This window comes from Phocoena phocoena, chromosome 6, assembly GCF_963924675.1.
Source record: "Phocoena phocoena chromosome 6, mPhoPho1.1, whole genome shotgun sequence".
In the NCBI taxonomy this organism is placed as follows: Eukaryota; Metazoa; Chordata; class Mammalia; order Artiodactyla; family Phocoenidae; genus Phocoena; species Phocoena phocoena.
The window spans coordinates 112,427,777-112,454,896 of NC_089224.1; the positions used below are offsets into that span (position 1 = coordinate 112,427,777).

Genomic DNA, 27,120 nt, shown 5'->3' on the forward strand with positions numbered 1-27,120 from the left:
TAAGCCTCCTCCCCCACCCCTCCGAGGCTCAGCCGGCTCACCTTTGAGCACCCGCCTCCAGTGAGGGGAGGCCGCCCCTGGTCTTCCCAGGCCCCGTCACCCAGCCCCGCGGGGCACCTGTGGGCCAGTGCAACCCCCGGAGGCCTGCGGGTCATTCTAAGTCTCGGTCGTGGACTCCTCGGGCCAGGCTGGCGGCTCTCCCTGCAGGACGCCTCTCAACCAGGTCATCAGCTTCCGGCCCGTTGGATTTCACTGGGAGCGCCACACTGTCTCCTGAGTCACTTATGAGGCGCCACTGCAATCCAGGCCGAGGTTTCGAACAAGTGTGCTGCTCAGACCTGTGACGAACGAGCTCTCATCGGCGTTTGTCCCACGGAGTGTTTCTCAATTTCGTCTTTAACCGTCGATGCTGAGAAACGGTGGCCGCTTCCAGCCCCGAAAACCCTCGAATCTGCGGACTCTGTTTCCTTTCATGCCAAGCACAGTCGAGAGCAAGCGGCCTGCGTCACCGTCCTCGTTCCGACCTCTCCCCAGGTCACGCGCTACTGCTCGTGATCGGCCTGCGAGCTCGCCCAGGTAGCAAGGAGCCATCCGACCTCACGTTCTGCCCCTGGAGACAGGGAGCCTTCCATCTTCTGACAACAGCTCCGCCTCCACCGTCCGGCAGGGGGACCCGCCAATTCGCATTGGTGCTTGTAAAAGCAATGGCCCACTTCTGGCCTCACTTTCCCATCGGCTCCGTTTTGTCCAGGCCGGTGGATCTCAAACCCGAGCAAACCCTAGAATCACCTGCGGGTCTTGTCAAAACACGGATGACGGGGCCGCCCCCAACGTGTCTGAGTCAGCAGGTCTGCCGCAGGGCCCAGGAATCTGCATTCCCAACGAGGTGCTGATGCCCGAGCCGATGGTCCGTGGACCACACTCTGAGAGCCACTGGGTCTAGGTTTTGCTGCAGTAACAACAAGCCCTGACATCGGTGTTGGCTGAAAGCAACGTGTTTCTCGCTCATGCTGTAAGCTCATGGAGGGTTGGCCAGGGACTCCCTCCGGGAACCCACTCACTGGGGAAGCAGCCACTCTGGGAACGTGGCTGGTGACACGCAAGAGGGAACCAGTATGTCAGACCACTTGCTACTTCCGCTCAGGGTCATCGGCCAGGACGAGCCAGGGGACCTGCCACCTCCGCAGGGCGAGAGTGAGGCCTGCGCACTGTCGAGGTCGGGATGCCCCAGGATTGTGGAAACTCCCCCAGGAAGCCTGGAGGGCTGGTGCCTGACCGCAACCCAAGGGCACCCCAAGGCACAGCTCTGTCTCCGGACGCCCACTGCCACTTCCTCCGAGGAAGAGCTCCCTTGGCGCGTGGCTCGGGCAGTGGCTTCCTCCCACTTTCTGTGACCTTGGCCAGGATTTTGAGAGTTTCTCCTGTCCTGAGACTGGGGTCAAACACTGGTTGAATGCAGGGGAAGGCCCTGGTCACACTCAAGAAGACAGCCGATCACATTTCTTTACGGTGGAAACATTAATCTTGATTTATTGAAAAAGGGTTACAGTTATTCCTCTGTTACACAGGTTTAAAATATTTTAAAACACCCTTTCCTGGGCATTACAGTTAAAACGTATGAACACGTCTACTGGATTTTTAGGAAATGTACAATGTGTCACTCAACATTCTAGTTTTGAAGGGCCTGACGTCCTAGAACCTTTACCACAGGTTTCCTTTGAACCGTTTTCTTTTTCTTTTCGCCAACATGTGGACCAATTATGTAGATGAGGGGGAAGAAATAAAATGACGCCAAAAGAATTTCTGCAAATATAAGAAGTGATTTTATTGCAATATACCATAGCTAAGTGGTCTGGGGAAAACGGGACACATTTTGACTTCAGTACAAATTACAACAGCTTTGAAGGGTCCCATGGAGGAAAAGATCGACAGAATCAAAGGAGAACTCGGGCAGGATGAGAAATCAAAGTGGAATCACATGACCTAGACAAACCCACAGGGCGCCCTACGGCGATGCTCCGACATGGCTTTTCTTTTGACGAGATGAAGGAGAGGGTCCCTGGCACATGCTGGCATCCTGGGTTCGGAAGAATCTCGAAGCCAGGCTTTTCTTTGGCGACAGCAAGACTCAGTTTCCAGAGGAATCCAGGAAATCCTCGTGGGTGGTGTGTTGTTATTCTTGGGTTGCTCCGCAGTGGTTTCCTGAGCCGGAACCACGGTCCAATGAGGCGGGGTGGGCGGAGAAGAGCACCAGAGCTGGGACCTGTCACAGCTCCCCCCGAGGAGGCTGCACAGGGCCCTGGAGCCTGTCTTGCTTCTCCCATTGTGGAAGGAAAGGGCATTGCACACGGGCAGCTTTTCACAGTAAAGGGATCGCCCCTTCCTCGCTGGCCCTGCCAGCCCTCACCCTCGCTCAGGGAGGACCGGTATCAGATGAAGCCCGGCCGGCCCCGCACCCAGCGCGTTTGCAGATGGAAAAATCCACATCGCTTTCGTGGGGAAAAGGCACCGCTGGCAACCCCGGAGGGACTCCCAGAGTTCATTGCACATCTGTCTGTCTGCTGGGGCTGCAGCAAAGGCGGCCCAGCTGAGACCACACGCTGCTGCTTCTATTCAGTTCTTGCAACAAATGCAGAGATTAGCACCACAAACATTCGGCAACAGAATACAATCCGCCATCGTTACACCGTGGACCATGCAGAAAGCGACCATGTGTTGTGTGTGTGTGTGTGTGTGTGTGTGTGTTTTCAGATCACAGACGCACAGCCTAAGTTTGGTACCCAGCCCGGGGCGGCTTCACTGCCGTCTGGGAGGAGAACGGGGCCGTGGGAGGGAAGGTGACCCGCATTTACCTTAATGTGCTTGGCAAAAACCCGGATGGTGGAGGCAATAGCCGGGATGGAGAAAGACGGGAGAACGAGGCATGGCAGCTACCCCCAGTGTCGCCTTCAAGGAGATCTTAACAGATAGCACCACGAAAGAGAAGTGGAAAAATGAGCACCAAGTTTCATTTAATTATCATCTACAGAAAATGTGGTTTCCCTGCCCTGGACATCCTCCCATCAGGCTCTGCAGGAAGAAACATGGAAAAAGGAAGCAATCAAAATTAACTTAAGCCTGCGTTTCCATCTAAGCGCATGTGGAGAAGGCGAAGTATAAAATCCTTTTTTCTTTTTCTCCCTGTTAAAAAATAAAACCCAGAGCTAATCAAAGGCTTGTCTGAAAGGGGGACCGGCACCTGCTTTTTAAATGGTGGGGTGAATTCTTGCTGCCCTTGGCAAACTTCTCATTTCTCACACGTCCTTGAGCGGGCAGGGGTGTGGACCGCATCCCACAATGGACACCCCGCCTGTTTTTTCAATTCTCCCAGTGGGACCCAAGCGGGGTTTACAGGCATGATTGAAAGTCAGGGACGCTGTACAGTTACGACAATACAATACAAATATTTACTTAAAACTCACAAAAACAAAAGCACCTTTAATCCATCGGAAAGGCACACGCAGGATGACATTTGGCCTGTGAATGGATCTTGTTAAAAACAGAGGCTCTGGAGGGTGAGGTGACCTTTTCAAGGCTTGCCTCGGAACAATTTTCGAAGGTCGGGGGAAGTACACATCTTCAAGTTGAATTTTTTCCAAAGAACAAAACATGATCTCCAAATACTGCAGCCACACCCGGGCCCCCGTGGACCCTCAGTGAACGAGATCCACGGGCTCGGGGGCGAGACGCGTGGGCCCCGTCCCCTTCCCTGGGGAGTGTGGTGTAGACGGAACGGAGCTGGAGGAAGCAGCAGCTGCGGGGCATCTAGGTCATGTGATTCGTCTCCGGGGCCGGGACTCCGGCTCTTTCCCTTTGCTCTCTCTGGGTGTGGAGTGGGCCCGGCGTGGTGGGGAGGGACGAGGGGCCTTCACCGTCCAGGACACCCACGGGCGGTGCGCTGAGGTCACGAGGTTGCTCTTGGGGCCAGGCTCGCGCGGCTCCTAGCCCAGGAAGCAAGCCGGCCCCACTTCAAATCCGAATTTCTGTGACGCTTCACCGAAGTCGTTGAACATGATGTCCACAATGGGTACTTGCTCCACCTTGGGGGTGTCGATTTCCAGAACGGTCTTCTGATACCCTTTCTTCGTCTGGGGAAGGGGGGGGAAGGGGGATGCGGGTCAGCGGGGGCTCCGAGATGAACCAGCCATCCACGCCCGCCACGGCTCCGAAAACCCACCCACAGCAGGCAGCGCACCCCAAGACGTCCGCCTCACCCCCCCGTCGGGGAGGGGCACAGGAGCGCGCGTGAGGAGGCCGTGCAAGGGTCCCCTCCCCACCAGGTGGCACATCCACACCAGGGACTCCTTGTCCGAAGATGAAGAAGTCTGAGAATCCCAAGACCGCGACAGCTGATCGCAGGCCCTCCCTGGGGCCGTCAGCGGGCTGGACCACGCTCGGAAGTGAGAGGGATCTGCGTTCACAAGTTCGAGGACAGGGAACCTCACCCGCCCTCAGAGGAGTACCGGGTAAACTGAGGCATGGAGGGACCGGGCGAGCTTGGGGGAGGAGCATCTGCTGGGATGAATCAGGCCCTCCCTTGTTCCGACCACCTGTTCCATCCCTGTGAGCGTCTGAGTTCACGCTCAGCACCGCCCTGGGGGACGTGAGCCCCACGTTTCCGATTAGCAGAGTGAGCCCCAGGAAAGGGACAGAACTGCTCCAGGAGTGGTGTCACCCCTCTCCCGCCCTCCACATCTCCCAGAATACAGGGGGTGAAGGTGCAGGTCCACCCTGGTCAGACAGCACCTACGCCCAACCCTGAGCATCAGGACACTTGTCAGGGATGCACTGACCCCGTCCCCCATCAATCCCCCCAAGACGAGGGTCCCGGATCCTCGTAGACACGGTCCGCCCACCTGTCTGGGACCTTGCACTGGACCAGGCACATCCTTAGCTGGATCTGGCCCCGGGGAGGCCCTCCCTCCTGTCTTTTCCCCAGTGAGGCACGTCCAGCTGAGGGAGAAGGCAGTGCCTCCCGGGGCCTTATTCCCCTCCCGTGGGACAGCGTGGGTCCATCCCTCTGGGGGAGGCCGTGACCATCACCTGGTGTGACCACATAAAGCCCCTGGAGCCCTGCATGACCCTGGAGAGGCGCTCAGTAAGTCCAGCTGCTATGAGGCGGCCTTCACTCTCTGGGCGGCAGCTTCCACGACGGCCCCAGCCCCCATATCCCCCACGGATCCCTCCCCAGGGGGAGCCCACTTGGTGAGGAACAGCCCCTCACGAGGGCACCTTCATGTGACAGCAGCTCAGCAACCCCGCGGCACCATTAGGGACAGACTGTGTGTGGCCCCCAGATCCGGGGGGTGGGGGGAGGCTTAGCTTACGGTGACCGAGTTGGGAGGCGGAGCCATTGGGACCCAATTAGGTCAGAGTGGAGCCTCGTGAATGGGATTCGCGCCCCTTTAAGAAACAGCCGGAAAGCTAGCTCTTAACCCCACGTGAAGGCGGCTGTCTGTAACCCCGGGGGAGGGCCCTCACCAGAGCCCTTCAGCCTCCAGAACCGTGAGAAACAACTGCTTGTTCTCGATAAGTCCCTGGTCTGCTGTGATTTGTGACGGCAGCTCAAGCAGACCGGGAGAGCTGCTGGGCCACAGCCATCCAGCTACGCTGCCCCCAGAGTCCTGGCCCTCGGAAACTGAGTCAAATGACAAATATTTGTTGCTTTAGGTGCTACCTTTGGGAGGTAATTTGTTACAAGCCATGGATAACTAATATGCTCTCTGCGGCTCATTTTTCTCCACTGGAGCTCCAGGAGGTGGAGAGGATGGAAGGGAGCCTCATGGGGGCAGGGCTCCTGGCCAGGCCTCCACGAAGGCACCGAGCCTGGGAGAGACCTGCTCTGTGAGCTTCTAGATGTCGCCTCCTGAAGGGCCTCCCTGACCCCGCGAACTTGTCCTCCCCACAGCCCTGCCTTAAGGAGAGCGCTCACTCCTACCCGCAGCAGGCCAGGCTGGAAGTACTTTAAAGCCAGGACTCGCGCTTACGAGCCAACGTGCGCCCCCTCGGGAGCTCGTTAGCACTGCCGGCTCTGGTCCCTCCCAGAGATGGGATTCAGGAGGCCTAGGGTGGATGCAGCGTCTGCCTGGTTTAGATGCATCGCGGGCAATTCTGACACACGTGGGTCACGGCCATCCCCTGAGCGACACTGCCTGAAGGACCTGCTCCGGTGGCCAGGAGCTCAAGGGCACAGATGCTACGAGCTTCCGACACAGGGTCCCCAGAGAGGATGCCCAGCCACGCCCCTGCAGGATGGAGCCCTGGGAGGAAGCTGAGCCCTCGCCCTCCCTCGGCCAGTCCAGCGAGGAGGGGCCAGAGTCCACCCTGCCTGCCCCAGCTCTCCCCGCTCACTGGTCCGACAACCACCCAGCAGGGACTCCAGTGAGACGTCTGGGCTGGCCTCCCCTGGGCCGCTGCTGTCACGGGGAGCTGTGCGGCCTCGGCCACAGGCGGCCTGAGCCTCGTGCACCAGTGAGCTGGGCAGCCCAGCCCTCTCCTTCCCCACAGGGAGTGGGGCAAACAGCCCTTGGCAGGGCCAGCGCCCGTCTCTTCTGCCCACGAGGGACGGCGGCACGTGCTGTTGGCAGGGTGATTTCTCTCGGATTGATGGGGCCCCAGAGCTCCGATGATCAGAGCGCTTAGAGGGGGCATCTGTAAGCTGTAGGCCGCCGTGTGCACACTGCTCCATTACCCCGTTGTTCCTGAGGCATAAATAACCATTATGGGCTGGCAATGGCCCCCAGGGGTGCGCAGAGCTGCACAAACAAGGGGCTTTATGTGGCGTGGCTCCTTGGGCCTCCTGCCCGGTCATCTGTGCTCCTCCACAGGGCTGGCCCTGCTCAGTGGCCCACCCATCAGGCTACAGGGCCGCACCGTGCCAGCGTCCGAATCCCAGTGTCTTTGGCCCTTATTTTTTTAAATAGATTTATTTATTTATTTTTGGCTGCGTTGGGTCTTCGTCGCTGTGCCCAGGCTTTCTCTAGTTGCAGCGAGCGGGGGCTATTCTTCATTGCGGTGCACGGGCTTCTCATTGCGGTGGCTTCTCTTGTTGCGGAGCACGGGCTGTAGGCACGTGGGCTTCAGTAGTTGTGGCACGCGGGCTCAGTAGTTGTGGCATGCGGGCTCTAGAGCGCAGGCTCAGTAGTTGTGGCACACAGGCTTAGTTGCTCCGCGGCATGTGGGATCTTCCCGGACCAGGGCTCAAACCCGTGTCCCCTGTATTGGCAGGCGGATTCTTAACGACTGCGCCACCAGGGAAGCCCTGGCCCTTATCACCATGTGAATCAAGCAGGCCCTCCCGCCCCGGGGGAGGCAGCTAGCACGCATTCCTTCAGGCCTCCTGCAGGATTACCTGGGAGGGACGTGACTTTTCAAACTGTGGCTGAACTTCTGGTGGGCAGCGGAGTTGGGTGGGGTGAACAGAGCGCTGACCGTTCCAGGCCGTCCTTCAGAAGCGCCACTATGCCCCACCTCCATGCTCTGCTGGGCCCAACCCTCCCTGGAATGCCCTCCCCTGCCTGAAGGAACATGGACCCATGTCCTCCATCATCAGGATTATTCTGTTTAGGTCATGATCTCTCCACCTCCTCAAAGGCAGCATCTTTTCCAGAAGTAAAAATGTCAAGGGCCAAATCTAGATATTCCCATGATGCTAAGTTTTGCCTCTGCATTGGCGATGCCCAGAGGACCACTACAGAGCTCAGAAATGACTGCCAGGATTCCTGGCGTCGGGGCAGAAAATTGGATCGGTGTTGCTGATTTTCTCAAGGAGAAGCTCACGGTCGGGAGTCCCGTGGATCTCAGCTGCGGAGCTCCTGGGCAGCAGGGCTGACTTCTTTGGGTGGAGGCGAAGGAGACTGGTCCTTCCAGCCTTCTGAGCGATCCCCAAATCTTTGACTGTCCTTCCTTCAGAATGGCAATTTTGTTCCCTGGGGCGCATGTGGCCATGTGTGGAGGAACTTCTGGTTGTCACAGCTGAGCGGGTAGAGGATCCAGCTGGTCAAGTCCAGGAATCCTACTCAACATCCTACAGTGCACAGGACCCTTCTACTCCCCTGCCACACACACACACAGCAAAGAATCATCTGGCCCCAAAGGCTGAGAAACTCTGGTCTAGAACCAGCTTTTCTCTGCATGCCTTAAGGGAGCAGAACAGGAATGACAGGTGGAAATAATGGGCAAATGGGTTCCGGCTCATTTCTCAGAAGAGCTTCCTAACACTGAGACTTCAGAACCGTGGCCTGGGCTGACTCAGGAGGTAGTGAGCTCCCTGTTGATGGAGGCATTCAAGGTGCAGCTATGCCAGGAAGGGACTGCGGTGGGAAGGATGCTGGAGTGGGAATTAGGAGACTCAGCTCTGCCATACCCTGAGGGTCTTGGCAGATCACTCACAAAATAAAGACCCTGATGAGCGGTTCTCACCCAGGAGTGGGGAGTGCTCCTCATGCCCTGGGTGCACGGATGCTGGTGATGTCCTGAAAGGCCCAAGCAATGGGCAGCTGCCCCAGATGCTGACAGCACACCCACGTCATCAGGAGACGTTGGGCCAGAGGGAGGACTTTGGATTGTAGGATTAAGGAAGGTCCGAGCCTGCCCTGTACTGGGAGCCTGCAGAGCCGGGAGGTCAAGTTCTGAGTTCGACAGCAGTACTGGAAACTTCTGGGCAGGGAGCTTCAAGAGGAAGAGGCATGGGGGCACTTGAATCTTCCCAGGAAGCTCTCAAGAGTGCAGGAGGCTTCTGAACTGCATTAGGGGGCCAGGGGCATCTGCCTTTTCACCCCAGTCGGTTCTTCACAAGATACATTTTCCCAGCATCCCTTCCAGGGAACGGTCTCTCTTCCAGAAAACCAGTCTGCACCCTTTACCAGACGACACGTATGGGGTCACCCAGAGTGTCTCCCTTTCTGCCGTGGAAGCCAAGGAGCTCCAAGCCCCGTCGCAGGCTCTGCCTCTGCTCTACGAGAGTCCCTGTTTCTCCTCACGTCTCCACCTTGACTGCCTTGTGCCTGTGAGCCCGCGTTGCCTAAAACAATCACAGGAACAGGGATTCTTCTGGGGCTCGTGGCAGCTGAGCACGGCTCTGAGATCGTTTAAGCACGTGCCCCTGGAACGGCCCTGTGACGTGGTGCTATCATTACTTCCGTTTGTAGAAGACAGACATGAGGGAGGATTTTATCTAGTGCCTCACGACCTTCTGGGAGCAGCTTGGGGTTTGCGTCGGGAACGTGAACAAATGCTGGATGGCTGAGGCTTCCGGATGCTTCTGGATCCCTTTCCACAGGGAACTGCATCCCTATCTGACCTTAAATAGGGACCAGTTCTGCGCATTCCATGGGCAGGTCTGAAGGACTGACCGTCACCAGTCCCAGGGGCCAGGGCAGCGTGGAGGGGAGGCCCAGCAACCCGGGGAGGCCACCCTTCCGGGCACCCTGGCCGCATGCCTGCCCTGCACTCACCTCTAGCCCCAAGGAATCCCTTGGGGGTTATAACTGGATCCTTTTGTAGGGAGAAGGACTGGAGCTTCCCACAGCTGAAGGGTCCATCCCAGTTGCAGCGGGGCAGCCAGGGAGCAGGCAGGACGTGAACTTGGATCCACCTGAGTCCTGCCCTCAGCGGCTACTAGCAACCCAGTGGGTCAGCGCTGCCCTCCCACTTTCCTGCCTTGCAGGGCCATCCAGACACTCTGGCTTGGCCAAGTAGCCAGACCACCTCAGCAGGCCTTAGGGAGAACCCTCAGATCCCACACACACGCCCCGAAAGCGCAGGACAGGAATGCCCAGTGGGGAAGATGGACGCACAGGCAGGAGCACTGGCTGCTCACAAGCACGCAGAGACAGCTCAGTGCCCGGGACACCTGTGACCAGCTCTGATACATGTCCTGGCCACTCTGTACAGCAAGGGTGTTGGAGCCAAGTGGTGAAACCTTCTGGAACCAGGAAGAACCAGAAGGGACTGCACATGGTTCCCTCAATGTGGAAATCCACGGGAAGGGCCCTGACCGGAACTGGGGCCTGGGAATTAGCGAAGAGCTTTCCCGACCTCGAGACCAGAGGCTCAGTGCCTTCCAGAGGAGGGTGTCTACAGGCGCCGGCACCGCGAAACTGGCCCTGGACACTAAGTGGGGTGGATCCCCCACTAGCCCTGTCCCCCAAGGGAGCCAGGCTGGGTGGGGGGCCTCGGGCAGGGTCTCTGGGGAGCAGGTGGTGAGAGGCCGGGGGTCTGATGTCAGATGTGACACTAAGACCTGCAGAGGCGGTGCTTCCTGCTGACACCCCCACCTCTAGCCCTGGAAAGGCCATAGGACGGACATGTCCGAGGGTTTCACCAGGACTGGGCCCCGTGCACGGCCCAGGACAGGAGGACGCAGCTCAGACCCGGGCTGCCCAGGGCAGACGCAGCCCTGGGAGGCACAGTCGAGGGGCTGACCCTGGCAAGCGCAGGGGCCGGGGGCCAAAGAGTGAAGCAACCCCAGGCCCGACTGGCTTCTTGGGCCTGAGCAGAACGTCCTTCCCAGAGGGTGGCACAGGGTCCAGGGAGGTGACCCAGCGAGGGCTGGGGGTGTCACAAGGGCTGACACTGTCACCGCCCTCTGAGTCTGCAGGACACCTCCCAGCACGGCCACACTCCCAGGAGCAAACTCAGACTCAGCTCCGGACATTCCCCAAAAACTGGAGGCGTCTCAACTTCCGAATTGGACCAAGAACGCTCCATGTCACAGCAGGCACGGGATCAGGGACCCCGGTCGGCCTTTGCCATCAGGTCTCAGCGTGGCCTTCCCGACCCCAGCTCCGCGGGAAGGTCCCCACCGCTGGCCTAGGGATTCCACGTCTGCCAGCCACGGTCAGTGGCGCTGTGCCTGGGCCCTCGCTGCGCACAGGGCCCGGCACACGGTAGGTGCCCAGGAAGTTCGTGGTGACCGAATGAACTGCGTGAGGCACTGATGGACGCCGTCCCCCATCCCCACCCCCAGGCAGGGCTGAGGGCGACACTCACAGCACAGCCGTCCACCAGGGCGCGAATGTAGGGGCTGTTATCGTAGGACATCTCCTCATCGTTGGAGCCCAGGAAGCGCATGGCCTTGTCGTAGCTGCCTGTGGCGGCGTCCTGCCAGGCGACCGACTGGTAGCAGTTATAGGTGATGTTTTGGTGGGCGGAGGCGCTGAGCAGCCGCAGGAAGGTCATCTGGACCACGCCCACGGGGTTGCCTTCAGTGTCCACATAGGAGAGCTGCAGGGGCACAAGAAGGGGCGCTCAGAAGGGAGGGGACACAGGCTGCACAGAGCCCCTCGTCCACACGGCCGGAGCTTCCAGAGCTTCAGCCACTCGCTGTCTCCTCTGGAGCGTGGGCCACGCCAAGAGCCCCACATGGAAACCTGCTGCAAGCCCGGGCCCTGGGCCCCGGGCCCCGGGCCCCAGGCCCCAGGCCAGCATGCACTGGGCTCTCTGGGGGGTTCCCTGGAACACTGTGAACCATGCCTCATTCCTTTCAGGGACCTAGATAACCCGCCCACTCTACTTTACCTGCTTGGTCCCTACTCAGCCTCCAGGGTTCAGCTCATGTGTCTCTGCCTCCAGGAAGCCTGCCAGGGTTAGGTGCCCTCACCCACCTTGGCCCGGTTCAGTGTCCACCCTTCCTACTGGCTGTCAGGCCCTCCACACCAGCACTGGACGCCTGTGTCAGAGGCACCTGGGGCCCGGTCTGCAGCCCTCCCTGGACCGTGAGTACCCCGAGGGCATGAGCTTGGCATGTACATCCCTGTCACTGTGCCCCGATGCCGGAGAAAAAATGGTGCTCGTTAGATCATGCGAATACATGGAAACCACTGGCTGACCTCTGTGACGTACAAGGACCTGGCTGGGGCCATGAGAATTGGAGACAGGAAGGGCAGGTGGCTTCGGGGAGGAAGGGGCCTGAGGCATGGGGTCTTGGCCAGCAGACAGGAAGGCTGGCCTGTGAGAGGGTCACAGGACATACGGCCAAGAGCCAGAAGCCTGGAGGGACCAGGCACCATCGTGGAGGCACAGGGGAGAGGCCCTTCTTGCCCCTGCCCGGGCATGGAATCCAGTGGAAAGCAGAGTGGGCCGTGCCGTGGCCTGGGGTGGTCAGCCCACACTGAGCGGGCAGCCCGGGGCGCTCCGGCGGCAGGAGCCTCGCTGAAAGCCCCGCTCTCTGCCAGCAAACCCAGGGCAGCACCGGGAGACAGTGTCGGTTCTCCAGTGGCTTCTCAGCATCGCAGGTCGGATGCACGCGGGGCTGAGAGCTGAGCCGGGCGCGGGCCAGTGCCAGGCGTCCCGAGAGACAGATCAGTTCCTGCGTCTTCTAAACTGCAGCTTTCTGAGCTGCTAGATACAGCAGGGGCGGGGACAGTCCTTAGCCCCTGGGACGAGGCGGGTCTCTCCTCTCCCTGAAGGCCAGGCTCTCCTCACACACCCAGGAGAGCAGGCTTGGCCCATCACGTCTCCCCGTCAGACGATGCGCAGACGGACGTCAGGATCTGAGACCCGCGTTTCTCCTCCCTGCTCTGTCTCGGACCCTAGCCCCCAGCCTACCCTAAGAGAGCCGTCCTGAACACACGAGGGAGAATTTAAGCCGATATTGTGCACGTATGTATAGAGATGTCTATATAGTTGGAGCTGAAGGTGGTGAGCCAGGCCTGGGATCCTGCCCTTGCCGCCGGAGCGGGGGGTAGCGCAGAGCTGCTGGCCAGCTCCCCACACAGCCACCAGACACCGACTTCCAGCCGGACCTTGAGGAGGGAGAGTGAATACCAACCGCAGTCTGGGCCATTGGCTGTTCCTCCTGGACGGAAGGCGACTGACTGTAGGAAGGACGCATGCGCAGAGAGAGGTGGGCAGTGCTGGACGCAGAAGGACCTGAAGCCCCCAGTGCCGGGCAGGTGGAGGACGACAGGCACGGCCAAGCCCCGCCCCACGATGGAGTCCCAGAGCCCCGTCATGAGCCCCGCCCTCCCGGAGGGAAGCAGCTCTGCAGTATCATCTTCACGTGGGGCGCCCAGGGCAGCCGGCCCAGAAAAGCACCTCTTCCCTTCAGGGAGGGACCTGTATTTACGCCCTGTCCACTCTGATGGTCATAGGCCGCTAGAAATGATGCCGCAGGAGAATGCCAAAGACGAGGTGATGTTTCCCCTAGACCGTCCCTTCACCTCCATCCTCGGTCAACTGTCTGCGAAACAGGACCCAAGCAGCAGACAGGCTCTGGGCTGGCGGCTGAAGTGGGTGTTCTCTACCTGCTTCCACAGAGCAACGGGGTGGGTGTGCGGGGTCCTGTCTGGAGAAGGCCACCAGCACGGCTGCAAAGGACCACGGCCCCGGCTCCTCCTGACCCCCCCCCCACCTCTATCCACCCAGCTCAAGGGCCCCGGGCACTGCCTCCCCGAGTGGGCGTCCACTTCAGGTCCTTCTGCCTGCCAGTGGCTCCTTCCCGAGGACAGCACCGAGGAGGTGAAGGACAGGAGAAACAGCAGGAGAAAAAGGGGGGGAGGGTGCTGGAGGTCCCCACACAGAGACGAGAGGAAGTCCCCAGACATGGCAAGGTGAGCGCAAACCTTCAGTGTCTGGAAAGAGCCGCAGTGACTGGGAATCAAGGATACGGGCCGTGAGATATTAATTGAGCACGGAGTACCTCCGGGCCTGGGAACAGGGGGTCCCCAAGTGCAGTGGGCAGAGGCCACTGGAAGGCCCTACTCTGAGTCCTGGGGGAACGTGGCCCTGGGACCCCCCGGGGAGCCAACTGAGGGCAGAGGGTCGGGCCCGCAAGTCGTGGACCCGAGAGCTGGCTTCTGAGTGAGAAGGACGTCCTTCAAGGATGGCCCAGGTGGGACACTAGCCGAAGAGTGAACGCAGGAAGCAAAGGGGGCTCTCGTGGCACCTGAAAACACGGCCACATCTGGAACCTAGTCCTTGAACTTGCCGGGAAGGGAGCACAGAACTCTGCACTTGATTCCGGAAACGGGCCCAAATCAAAACTCCCGAGATGCTCGGGGAAAACACCCTGCCGCGTGGCAGCAGTCGCTGGCCCTGTATGATCGGGTCCGAATGGCCTCGGCCTCTATACCGGCTAGAAAAGCATCACATCCAGATCTTTAGAGGGATGCCAGTTGCCTTTCACCTCCGGGATGGCCTACTTAAGACTGGCTCCCCAGAAGTTAACACAGGGACCAGCATGGTCGTGGGCAATGCAGCGGAGAAGCCCAGGGTCCCGTCGGCAACCGAATGGCCCCTCGGCCCCCCAGCCACAGCAGGGGCAGGGCACAAGTAGGACGGATCCTGGAAAGAACTGGATGGTGTAATGGTCCAGGACCCACTTCCTCCAAGCTGCCCGCTAGGACTTAGCAAAATAAACCCTCCACTCCTGGTGTCTCTGGTCTCAATTCCTGGCGGCACCCAGCGGGGGCTCTGAATGCCAGCTTCGTGTCCTCCACCTGAAGAGACAACCATCCAGCTGCTCCCGGCTACAGTGAACCCTCGTCAGCGTGGCAGGAGGGGCCGGCCTGCGTCTGGCGGTCGTGGCCGTGGAGCAGTTTGGCCAAAGGGCGAGAGCAGGTGCGGCGCTGGGGGCGATTAGTCCCATGCAGAGCCGAGCCAGGCCGTGCCGCAAGCAGACAGCCCCGTGGCCACTTACCAGGGACCCTCGCTTGTACTGACTGTACCAGGTGGAGGGCTGCTCTTTGGGCCAGCGGGCCATTTTACTCTGCAAGATACGAAACGGGTGGGTTTAACCGACACTGCACACAAGTCGGAGGCCGTCTTACCAGTTTGCCACGCTTGAATTCACTGAACCAGGAACCCGGGTTTTCTTTGGGCCAAGAAGTGATTCTGGCCTAAACATCGAGGCGGGAGGTGGGGAGGGAGAGAAACAGAGAGAACGACAGTGTTACTTCTGCCTTCACGAGAAATGCTCCCACGTCCTGCAAACACGCCTTCTCCCCGCCCAAGTGGGCCTGCGTCCTGCCCTCACGGAGATGCAAGATGGCCTCCTGGGAGAAGATCCCTTAGGTGCACCTAACTCCCCCAGAGCTGGGCACTCGCTCCAGCGTGGACCCCTGACCGCGATGGGGACGGGGGAGCCCTGGTGCCTTCCCGGCGCGAGCACCTGCTTCACGTGCAGGGTCACAAGCGCCTGCATCTGACCCGTTCTGCGTACCCAGCACCTAGGACAGAGCCTGGCACCTCGTGACTGCAGAAAACTGCTCGTGGAGTGAACTAATGAAGGGGTGAACGGGCGGATCCTCACTCATCTCGCCCAGATGACGACAGTAATGATAATAAGACCATCTACTACTGATAGGCTGAGAGCAGACAGGCGGGCATTCCCTGATTCGATCCCCTGATCTGGGGGCGTGGCTCCATCTCCAAGGCCTCTCCCTGCGGACAGAGCGGGCAGGAGACCCTACTGCGGTCCGGCTGGGCGTGAGGCGCGCGCGCGTGGTGTGTGTGAGCCTGGTGGACAACGGTGCGTGTGTAGCGTGTGTGCCGGGTGTGTGGTGGGGTTTTCTCTCTGGGGAGAGTGCCCACAGGTCCAGCCTGTTCCCAGCTGTCCCTCCAGTGCTCTGCCTGGGCGCCAGGTCCCGTTCCCCACTCCCTGGCTTCTCCTCTGAGCTGGCCTCGTGCAGGGGAGCCTGAGAAGCGGCCCCACTGGAGGAAGAGCAAGCCCAGCCTGCCCCCCCGCCCCTCGGGACTCTCCCCTCTGGTTCCAAACCTGCTGCTGTCAGCGCTGCGCCCAAAAAGCACGAAGGCCGCCTCCTCCCAGAGCAGGACCAGAGGCGTGGGCAGGTTGGCGCCTCGCCCAGACTTCTGCCCTCCAACTCCACCCCTTCCACCACCAAGGGGGCCCTGCAACCCGGGAGACCGGGCAGAATGCCTCAACCCGCCCGAGGCTCCCAGCCCGTGGGGCCCTGGCGGTCAGCACAGGTGCAGAGGACAGGCAAGGAGCAGCGGGGGTCACTCAGCGCCCCAAGCCCACCGTCCGCCTGGCTCCACCACCAGCGAGGGCTCCTGGGGGCGTCCTACTGGTTCTCCAGCAGCGAGGCCGTTTGCAGAGGACAGACAGCAACAAAAGAATGTGAGCCAGCATTTTTCCATTTGAATTTCCTTCTGGGCCTCTGCCAGATGCAAGGGTCCTGAGGTTTGAATTTCCTTGTGAACCACAGGGGTCTCGTTGCCAGGAGTGTGGGTTCCCAAGGATTTAAAATCCCAGGTAGGGAGAGCGTGAACATGAAACAGGGGTCCCCAAGGCATCCACATCAGTGCAGAGCCCCTGTTCCTGCCGGCCCACAGGAGTGCCGGAGCTCCCCTCGGTGACGGTGAGATTTAGGGACAGGGCACCTCTCCCTCCAGAGGAAGTGGCTCTGGGCGCTGAGGCAGCCGGGAAGCCGAGGACCACAGGTTGCCCGACTCCTGCAGTGCCCGACCCTGAACCTGCACAGGTACCATGGCTGCGGCTCCAGGAACCCACTGCCCTCGGTGTGTGGCATGGGATAGGGAGCCTTCTGGGTGGGACATTACGGAGGAGGGTCTGTCCAGGCAGATGCAAAGGGCACTGCGGCCAAAGTCTCCACCATCTTCCCAGGTAGAGACCTCGCCCCCCTCCCTCACCTGTCCTGGGCCACAGTGGGCCTGGCCTCCAACGCATGCTTGAAAGAAAGCAGCACACGCCTGCCACACATGCCTGTCCCTGCACGCCATCCACACGCCACCCACACGCCATCCACCAGCCATCCACATGTCACCCACACGCCATCCACCATCCATCCACACGCCACCCACACACCATCCACAAGCCACCCACGTGCCACCCACCAGCCATCCACGTGCCACCCACACGCCACCCACACAATCCACATGCCACCCACACGCCATCCACACACCACCCACACACCATCCACGTGCCATCCACCAGCCATCCACGTGCCACCCACACACCATCCACAAGCCACCCACATGCCATCCACACGCCATCCACATGCCATCCACACGCCATCCACCAGCCATCCACACACCACCCACACACCATCCACAAGCCACCCACACGCCATCCACACACCACCCACACACCATCCACGTGCCATCCACCAGCCATCCACGTGCCACCCACACACCATCCACAAGCCACCCACACGCCATCCACACGCCACCCACCAGCCATCCACACACCACCCACACACCATCCACGTGCCATCCACCAGCCATCCACGTGCCATCCACATGCCATCCACATGCCATCCACCAGCCATCCACATGCCACCCACACACCATCCACAAGCCACCCACACGCCACCCGCACACCACCCACACGCCATCCACACGCCACCCTCACGCCATCCACGTGCCATCCACCAGCCATCCACGTGCCACCCACATGCCACCGCACACCATCTGCACGCCCATCCACACACACTGGTTCACACCCTTCCGCACACACAGAGACCCCACCACAGAGGCGAGGACGCTGAAAGACCACAGAGGAGACTCAGATCGACACCCCACAAAATCTCCATGGATCAGAACCTCGCTAAACAGACTGTAAGGGACGCATGGCACTCAGGAGCGACTACCCAGGAAGCTGACACTAAGAATTTCTAAAACGTATTTGGGTCACTTTCGCTCCCCAAAGTCCTTCCATGGGTTTCAGGTTGCTCTGAGGTCAGAACTGTAGGGTCATTTTAGGAAGGATTTGACCAACCAGTGGCGGAAATCCCAGCCCCAGGCGTGGTAGGGGGAAGACAGCCACGAGCCAACCACCCCTTCAACTTCCACAAATGAGGCTGCACTAAGCCCGTCCCATTGCTAGAAATTTCTTCCTAAGGCAGATTCAAGTCTACTTCCGGAGAAACAGCCTTGAGTTTAGATCTGGCCCGTTTCTGGTTTTCATCCTTAAAGCTGCTCGCACGTGAGATACCTGGAGCCCTGGCCCGGCCCCACCGGGAGAGGAGGCAACGGAGGCGGGTACTCACCCCCTCGGACTTCTTGTCGGGGAAGACGCACGTCGAGCCCCCGGCTGTGAAGTTGCAGTAGACTTTGAAGGAGTCCCTGGAGCAGCCTTGGTTCGGATCCACCCAGTATTCACCTGGATCGCAGGGTTGGGGTTGGGGTTAGGGAGGGAGGCGGGTGGGGGGGGTTGCTCCTTGGACAGTTCCAGAAGCAGCTGCCACATCTCAGTCCAGCAGTGCCAGCACACAGCCCTTTCTGGGCTTTGCCCAATGGCATCCCGCTGTTCCTGCTGGGCCCACGGAGTGACAGCGACAGACTCATCACCAAGAGCACAGCTGGAGCGTGAGGCCCACGGGGCCCAAGCTCTGGGGACCCGGGAGGGTGGCTCTGCCTGCTGGCGGGTGGATGGGAACCCAGAGGTGCTCCAGGAAAACTCCTAGAAGTTCACGTACTTAGGATCCGAGTCAACTGGAACCACAGGCACCCCTTAAATCTTGCAGAAGAGTTCATCCTTCCCAGAGCAAGCCAGTGTGATCTTATTTTCTAGCAGGTAGGTAGTGCTTGGCTATTAATGGTGAGAATGGGACTGAAGTTCTGGAGTCTAAGTAGTACTTTCCCAAGTACAACGTCAAACACCAGCACGAGGACTCTTGCCAACACTGACAGCAGCTGTGGCCAACACCACGTCAGGCCCAAAGCATTTCATACATTGTATACACGTCCTCTGATAGGCACGTGTTTTAATTCCCATTTTGTAGATAGGGATCATGGGACTCCGGGTAGAGCAGGTTACCTGCCAGACAGTGGCTAAGATTAGACTAGACCCCGGCTCTGCGTGACCTCACAGCCCTGACCTCTTTCCCCGGCCTCCCAGGACGGCTTCCCGTCCTACTACGATGCCTCGTCAGGTGACAAGGGGGGACCTGCATCCCCACTGCACGGACAGGGACCTGAGGCCGAGCGAGGTGCGTGCCCGCCCAGGCCCGGCTCCCTCCCGCCACACCGGCTGCTCAGCCCCGACCCCTCCGCTTGTTCCCGGGCCCACGGTTGCCCTACCGTCGGGGAAGTCAGGGTGGCAGAGCTGAAGGTCTTTGCAGGTGCGCGCGGGATTCTGCTGCGTGCCCAGGGGTCGTTTCATCTGCTCGAGCTCCAGCTTCAGCGAGCTGAGGGAGCCGAAGATCTCCTCCATGCCGTCCGCGTAGTCCATGTAGTCCTCACCCTCCCCTTCGCCCATCAGCTGGCTGGCGTCGATGTTCCGCCGGCTCCTGGACGCCTGGATCGGCAGGGGCTGGATGACCTCGCCTGGGGGGCCCTGGGTGTGGAAGAGGGACAGTGACGGGTGGGAGAGGACGAGGCGGCCCCCGGGTGGCGGCCGGGCCGGGACCGCCAGGGCCGCACCTGCAGGGTCCTGGGTCGCAGATGCCGGCCCCTCCTGGTAGTACAGTCTCCTTCCCTCTTCTCTGTCTCTGGAAATATTCCACACCCATCCCTCGGGGCCCTGTCTAGGGCTGCCTGCTCCTGCCACACACACGCATGCATGCACACGTGCGCACACAGAGGCAGCTGGGCATACACGCACACGCACACACACACACACACCTCCCCCTTCCTCTCTCCTCAACCAGACTTCCGAGGCAGAAGCGCCCTGGGCTGACCTGTGTCCTGGGGAAGGGGACAGGCCCCCCCCCCCCCCCGCCCCTGCCACACACGTTTCATAACGTTTTGGGATTGAACCACACAAACAGTTGCTTCCACGATTCCCTCGGTGTTAGGAGAACCCCCATCTGGCTCCCAAGTCCTCAAGGTCTACTCACCGGCAGGCCGGGGGGTCCTGGCTGGCCTGCTTCACCCTTCGGGCCAGTTGGACCCTGGGGAAAAAGAGAAGAGAACCAACCTTGGTCACTGAGGCCTGATGTGACTTGAGTCCCCCTTGAGGTCTAGAATGATCCCCGGAAACACGTGGAGAAGGTGGAGGGGCAAACCTAACATGCTGGGGCCCCTTCCCAGTCCCAGATGTGAGAACTTGGACACCCCAAGGAGGGGACTTAGGGGGACAGAGCCCTTTCTGCAAGGCAGGGAGCCTCCGTCTGAGATGACTCAGGGTAGAGGTGAGCTCAGGGCAGCCCAGCCACAGAGGAGGGGTGTGAACGACCGGCCCCATGAGTCAAGGGGGAAGGGGGATCCCAGGGTGGTTCTCATCCAAGGGGATGCACATCCCTCCCCCGGATGGCATGGGCCGGTCAGGGGCAACACCACTTACTGAGGATCCCTTAGCACCTTTTGGACCAGGAGGGCCCTGCGGAGAGAGGGGCAGAGCGTCAGCTGGTGGGCGGTCCCTTCCCCTCCCAGCACCAGCCTGCTCTTCATGCCCTCCTTGCGCCCGTGTCCCCCCTCCAAGCATCTACGCTTGTACTTGTTTGACAGGGGAGGTGGGCGGGGGCAGGCGCTCACCCACACGGAGGCCAGGAGGGTCCCGAGTGCCCCGGGTCAGCCTCCCACCCGCCCCAGCAGGGAATTCACAGCTCAGGCAGCCAGAGGCCCTGACACGGAGCCGCTCCAGCCCTCGCAGCAGCCCACAGCAGGGGCCAGCATCGGACCAAACGGGGCCACCTTGGGCCACGTGCACCCGGGCCCAGGTGGGGCTCAGAGGCTGACTAGTTTCGGGCGAGAAGAGACTCAAGGCCGGAGGATGCCTTTGCAGTCCTGGGTCTCCCAGCTGCATGGGGGGGGCCCAGGCTGGTGACTAGAAGACAGGACCCCAACTCCTCACATCCAGGCCAGGCTGGCCCTGCTCATGCCGACGGGGAGGGCGGGGGGCCAGCCACCTTCTTTGCCGCCCCCAAGGTGCCTACCATGGACTGTCCACACGCCCTACAATGCCCGGAGACAGAGGCTCCCCCCTTCTCCTCCCCAGCCTGAAACCAGAGCCCAGTGACCCCACTTCCTTGTTTCCACTGCTCGGAACGCGGGTGTGAATTAACGAGCAGATCAACCCGTGGTGCGGGGCACCAGGTCCACCTGGGCGGTGGCCCAACCCCAGGGGGTCCCATGACTTCCCTGTAACTCTGAGGCCCATCCCCCCACTCTCCCAGGACAACCCGGGGAGCCACGCGCCCCTCCCAGATACGCGCGCCCCTCCCAGATACGCACCGGCAAGCCAGGGGGGCCCGGGGGGCCGATCGGGCCCGAAGGACCAGTGATACCCTGAAAGGAGCAGAAACGCAGTCATCAGTGTTCGGGTCAGGAGGGAGCCTGTCCTGCAGCCACGCCCCTCGGTTCTCGTTGGCCTCTTCCCCCAACACGGGCTGGCCACGTGCGAGGGGAGCCCTCGCTCCCTGCTGGGCCCGGCAGGGCCTGAACACCTGCTGTGAGGCTGGGCACCCCGGCGCTGCTGGGCACACCCTGGGCGCCCCGGCAGGGGCGTGGCTGAGTGTGAACGCTGCCTTCTAATGTTCTAATGTGAACCGTCCCTGCCTGGTCCCCTCTGGCTGCTTTCCGCTCCTGAAGGAGGGGCCCCGGGGCAGGGGGAGGAGAGTGTCCTGGGGTCCTGTCTGTTCTGTCTGTCCATCCAGCCTCCCAGTGGCTTTTCCCACACTCGGAGTTTGCAGCCTCTGAGCCGACCCTCTCTCCAGGTCTCGGTGCCACAGGGAGACACCATGGACGAGGCCGGGTTGGGGGGACGTCACCCCACAAGCTTCCTCCCTGCCTCACGGCTCTGCCGCCTCCAGCTCTGTCTCGGGCGTCCTGTCCTCTTCCAGGTCAGGTGCAGGCCAAGGTGGGCAAAGCACAGGGACACGTGTGAGCCTGTCACACCTGGCTTGGGAAGCGGTCATTCACAGGCTGGAGTGCGGCCCTGTGGCCCTGACATGGGGACGGGAAAGACCGGCCTGCCAGGTCCCCCCGCCCCCTGCCTCCACTCGCTCCCCGCCTCTCCTGGCCGTGGAATCCACTGCAAGAAGCTCCCAGGCGCAGGACGGCGAAACTTGCAGGCTAAGGGTTCCTTGGCTGTGGTTTCCTGGGGGCTTCAAACTCCAATTAGCTACAGGGGTTCCCAGGGAAGTCTAGGGTCAGGTATGCATATACGGGGTCAAGGTGGGAGCAAGGATGTGGCTGAGCAACGCCAGTGACCTCCTGGACAATGAGCTGGGTCACAGGGTCTTGCACAGAGTGGGGGGAAATGACCTTCACTTCTGAGGTCACCAGGACCATGAGGGCTAATGTGGGCCCGGGCTGGGCTCCAGTTCTGCCCCAGGTTGCTGTCACCTGGGCGAGCCCGTGCCCTCAGCTGTCCCCATCTTGATTTGATGGACGCGGGGAAGTCCTTCCGGCTCTAACGAACCTCAGGTCTTTGGACACAGAGCCAGCATCCCACGCACCTGTTCTCCCTTAGGGCCAGAGGAGCCCTGCGGGCCGGGGAGACCACGGTCACCCTTTTCTCCCTGTTCGCCCGGAGGTCCGATGAGCCCGATCAAGCCTGGGTGTCCCTGTGGGCAAATGAAGGGGCGTTGGCGGTGGCGACACCTCCCGTCCAGCCACGTGGGCCAGCCAGACGTGGCAGCACATCTTTGCCTTGGGGGCTGCCTGGAATGGACACAGGCCCAGGGCAGGTGCCGTCCACGGGGCCTCGCAGGCCCCCGACTGAGGGCAGGGGCCGGGTCTCCACGTCACATGCGTCTGTTTCCTTCGTGTCCTCACGCTGAGCGCGTGACGAACGTGGGGGAAGAGCAACAACACCTTGCTGAGTTTGAAACCACGGGTACTTGCGGGGCCTGAGTTTCAACCACAGAGTCCCCTGGAGCCCCATCTCACCTTTTCCCCTTTGGGTCCAGAGTCTCCTTTGAGGCCAGGGAGTCCTGGGGGACCCTGCGGGGGAGGCAGCGGGATCAGAATTCTCGTTCCCAATCCCGCCCTCCGCCACCACCGGGGGTTCCTCGGGAGCATAACCGGGACTCACCATGGGGCCGGGGGGGCCGTCGGGGCCTGGGGCTCCTGGGAGACCTTGCTCACCCTGAAACACAGTTGACCCTCCGGGTGAGCCCCGCCCTGGCCACCCCCGTTCCCGTCCCCACCCCTGCTCCCCTCCCTCTGTAGCCGCGCCCCCCCCCCCCAGGCCTCCCCGGGGGCCACTCACCACAGGGCCAGGGATCCCTCGCAGGCCATCGGGCCCGGGCTTCCCAGGGGCCCCCTGGGGGCCAATGGGGCCAGTCTTCCCAGGAGGGCCTTCCAAGCCGGCTTCTCCCTGCAGGGCACCAAGGAGGACACGGTGGGACCCCAATGCTTGAGGCTCCGGTCACCCCAGCCCAGAACTGCTGCTCAGAAACCCCAAGGAGCCTTGGAGAGAACCCCAGATGCCCCCAGATATCCAGGGGCTGCCCCCGATTCTCCACATTCCTTATCGAGGCCGCCCTGCTCAATCCTCCACCCACCAATGTCCACAGTCAACTGTGCTCCAGCCTCCCAGCTGTCATGGCCAAAGCAGCAGTTATGGCTGGCGCGGAACTCCTGGTGGGCACGGCCGCCATGTCCTGGGCAGACGTGGGGCTGGACGAGTTCCATCACCGTCTCAGGCAATGCCGGAGCACCTCCGAGAAGAGGCCCCGCCCAGCACCTCCCGGGGGGGAAGCGGCCTCGAGGGCTCTGGGCACAGGGCTGCACCCTATCCTCACCGCACGGGCACCCCACCCTCTCCTCAGCCCTGACTTGGGCACCGTCACCATCTCTGCTTCGCAGGCAAGGCAGCTGAGGCCTGGCCGGGTCAACGCCAGGCCCGAGGGCACCCAGCACTGGCCTCCCCCACTCAGGCTGGCGGGGCAGACAGAATGTGACAGCAGAGTCGGGGACCCCGGACCCAGAGGCGCAGCCAGCCCGCCTCCCTCTGAGCCCGACCTGCCCCTCTCCGCACGTTCACGTATGTGTCCAGTCCCCACCCCTGAGGCCACCGTGTCGAGGCACGCTCCGTAAGGTCTATGCGTGGTCGCGGTCGTGACCACGGCCGGGCTGAAAAGCACTTACCTTAGCTCCTTTCTCTCCCTGCCTGCCTTCGGGACCTATGGGGCCGGGGGGACCCTGGAAGGAGCAAGAGAGCGACACGTGACAAGTGGGTCCGCAGAAGCTCAGTGAGGAGCTGAGGAGGGGCCGTGGAGGTCACTCCCAGGCCCTTAGCACGAGGCCCAGGGCCTCCACGTCCAGAAAAGGCCCCTGGTCGGGCTGCGGAGAGGGCACTCCAGCAGCCTCCTGTCCTGGCTGCACACCAAGGGGCCAAGTTTACTGCAGCCCCAGAGAGACTGGATCATTCAATTAGCTTGTTCTGGCTTTTCCAAAGGTCTGACCCCGGGGAAAAGGGGTTTTTTCAGCTCCGTGGGTGTTTTTCTCCCACGAAGGCCGTTACTGATGGCGTCAACAGTGGGCTCACCCGAAACGGAGCGGAGCATCGACCTAGTGGGTCTGAGATTTGATGATGAGGCAGGAAGCTGAGCACTTCAAACGGAAGCAGTTTCCTCCTCGAGCCGCCTAGGGCCCCAGGGTCCAAGCCGGGGTGGGGGAGGGGCACGCTCCATTCAGGAGGTTGACGGGCAAGGGCGCCTTGCAGCATCACTTACCCTCTTTCCCGGAGGCCCAGATGGACCAGGTTCACCAGTAGGGCCCGGGGATCCCTGGTGTCAGAGAGAGAACAGAGCATTTAGGAATCAGGGACAGTTAAGCTAAGACGTGGCAGGGCTGGGTGGGTCTGAGGCTAAGAAAAACGCAGAGTTTTCAGTCTGATTTGTCCTCGGCCAGCCCTAAAACTGCCTGTCTCTTCTTTTGCAGAATTAGCCCTAAGTGGAGGTGGTCCTGGAATCCTCTGCTCTGACCTCTACACTCAGCCCGTGGGCTGCAGCGGCGTAAGGGACCCGCCTGCCACCTGCAGTTCTGCTACATTTGGGGAACGTTCCCACCACGCCTGCCAGCACCCCTTCTGCAGAAGTGGACCCCGAGGCACAGGGAGGGCAGGTGTTGTCCTGGGTCAGCGGCTAGGGAGTGGCAGAACAGCAGACATCTCTCCGGGGGTACTGGCCCCGGAGCCGGTGTCCCGAAGCTTTCTAAACTTGAAGCAACATTTCAGAACACTTGACATCAGGTGAGAGGCAACGTCTAATGTGAGCTCAGCTCCAGGGGCTGATGTGGAAAGAGCCTTCTGAGGAGAGCATCTGACTCCAATCGGGCAGAAACAGGTAATCCTGACGTGGAGGGGGGGGTGCTTCTGGGTGGGGCGGTCGAGGACGCCGCGCTCTGTGTGCAGAACCACTGTTGGGACTGTGTGCGCGTTTCCCCTTCTGGGAGGAGGGTCCCCAGCTTTCAAGGTTCCTCAGAGGGAGCTCTCGGCCCCCTGTGGTTGTTGAATCACTAATCTAAGGTAACTGGGTGTAGGTTTTTCTCAGAAATGAAGAAAGCAAGTTGTAAACCCCAAGCCCTGACACCTCCCCGAGGAGCTGCGTCAGGGTCCTTAGAGGTCCTGGGCGGACTCACCGTTTGTCCAGATTCACCGTCATCTCCTTTGTCACCAGGGGGACCGTCTTGACCCTGTGGGGCCAAAAGCAAGTTCCTTCTGCCTCCTGGATGGCACCCGAGTTCAGGCACCAACACACAACGCGTCCCCGGTCCTCACCCCAAAATCAAATTCCATCCCAGAGGTGCCGGCGCCTAGGGTGCTCAGAAGTGGGAAAGGAGAGTCCTAACAGACAGAACCGGAAAGGAGAAAACGGGGCCAGCAAGGCGGGTCATGGGCTGTGGGGACCCAGGGGCTCTGCCACCTCGAGCACCTACCGCGGGGCCAGGCTCTCCGGGGGGACCGGGATCTCCGGGAAAACCGACCGGGCCCTGAAACAGAGGAAGAGAGGCATTGGGGCCCTCAGCAACCCGGCCTGGAGCGCGCTGCCCCGCGTGGCTGCGTCCAGACTGCCGCCCTGAGCCGTCCAGCCCCAGAGCATCCCACTAGCTCTGACACTTCGGTGCCCTTCACAGCAAGGCCTTTCCAGAACATCCTCTCACGTGAGCCACACAAGCCTGAAAGCGAGCAGCGCGGGCCAGCCCTCTCGACCTCTGGAGGCCCTCAAAGGGCAGGCTCTTGCCCACACTTTTGTTCCTGGAGCCCCCGGCTGACACTGGAAGCTGGACCTTTAACCCCTAGAAGGCGCTGCTCTGCAGACCCTCCGGATGCAAAGCCGGGGCAGGCTGCAGGAGGGGAGAGGGGCCTCACAGAGCCTGCTCCATCCAGAAAGCTGCCTGGTCCACAGACATGGCCTCCGAGGCGTCCCCCTCGCCCCACGTCTCCCCTCTCCCACCTCCACTGTTTTGGCTCAGTAGCTGGTGTGGAAACCTCTACACCTCAGGAAATCACCCCAAGACCAGCGATGGTCAGGCAGCCTCTAGGGGTTGATGATGATCTAGGGGCCCCTTGGCATCTCCCAGGTACTCACGGGGCTGCCTTTGGGACCGTCGTCTCCGGGAGGGCCCTTGGGTCCAGGGGGTCCAGCAGCACCAGAAGGGCCCGACTCACCCTTCTCTCCCCTTTCGCCTTTGGGTCCCTGCGGGGGAAAGGCGGGCACCGTGTTCCCAGAGCCAGCCTCGCGGTTGCCTCGAGCAAGAAGCTTGCCGGAGGTGCGCTCCTCACGGGCACCGGGTGGGAAGGGAGCACATGCCTGTGGCCGGGCCTCGGCCCCTGTGGGTGCCAGCGGCTTCCCGAGCTCCGCCAACCCTCAGCAGCTCCCTGCGGGAGTCTGGCTCCCCTGGGGCCGTGAGGGGGCCCGAGTAGCCCACTGGCTTCCCGGGGCCTCTGAGGCCGACACCCGACTGCTAGGTGGGCAGGGTTGACTCCTGACGAGACAGCAGGCAGCGTGGACCCCGAGGGGCTGCAGGGACCCAGGCCGCCCACCCACTCAGTGGTCCTCAGGTGGAGGGAGCCCAGGAGACCTCTGTCCAACAGCCGTCTCCTGGGCCGGAGGGCTGCCCTCGGGGGGGCCTCAAGACACGGCTCATCCGACCTGCGAAGGTCTGCATGTTCCGGGTCTGAGCTGACCAGGTGACAGCCATGGGCCCCACATTTACGGAAGCCAGTGAGAGGGTCCTGGAGCGCAGACGGCTGTCCTGGGCGTC

General features: G+C 61.2%; 1 protein-coding gene across 2 annotated transcripts in view; it reads right to left on the reverse strand.

Moving 5' to 3' along the window:
- Positions 1-3,650: 3,650 nt before the first annotated feature.
- Positions 3,651-27,120, reverse strand: part of COL5A1 (collagen type V alpha 1 chain) — a 161,424-nt gene continuing 137,954 nt past the window's right edge. The window contains exons 50-66 of one of the 2 annotated variants that reach the window (XM_065879585.1): positions 26,445-26,552; positions 25,792-25,845; positions 25,495-25,548; positions 24,588-24,641; positions 24,001-24,054; positions 23,120-23,227; positions 22,943-22,996; positions 22,798-22,851; positions 22,365-22,472; positions 21,139-21,192; positions 20,249-20,284; positions 19,803-19,856; positions 19,045-19,300; positions 18,012-18,124; positions 14,811-14,879; positions 11,032-11,265; positions 3,651-4,127 (exon numbers count right to left, since the gene is read on the reverse strand). In XM_065879585.1, coding sequence (XP_065735657.1) covers positions 3,981-4,127; positions 11,032-11,265; positions 14,811-14,879; positions 18,012-18,124; positions 19,045-19,300; positions 19,803-19,856; positions 20,249-20,284; positions 21,139-21,192; positions 22,365-22,472; positions 22,798-22,851; positions 22,943-22,996; positions 23,120-23,227; positions 24,001-24,054; positions 24,588-24,641; positions 25,495-25,548; positions 25,792-25,845; positions 26,445-26,552 — 1,611 coding nt within the window. In that variant the 3' untranslated portion in view covers positions 3,651-3,980. Of the gene's footprint in view, positions 4,128-11,031; positions 11,266-14,680; positions 14,750-14,810; positions 14,880-18,011; positions 18,125-19,044; positions 19,301-19,802; positions 19,857-20,248; positions 20,285-21,138; positions 21,193-22,364; positions 22,473-22,797; positions 22,852-22,942; positions 22,997-23,119; positions 23,228-24,000; positions 24,055-24,587; positions 24,642-25,494; positions 25,549-25,791; positions 25,846-26,444; positions 26,553-27,120 lie in introns of both variants that reach the window. The other variant, XM_065879586.1, reaches the window with a different exon arrangement.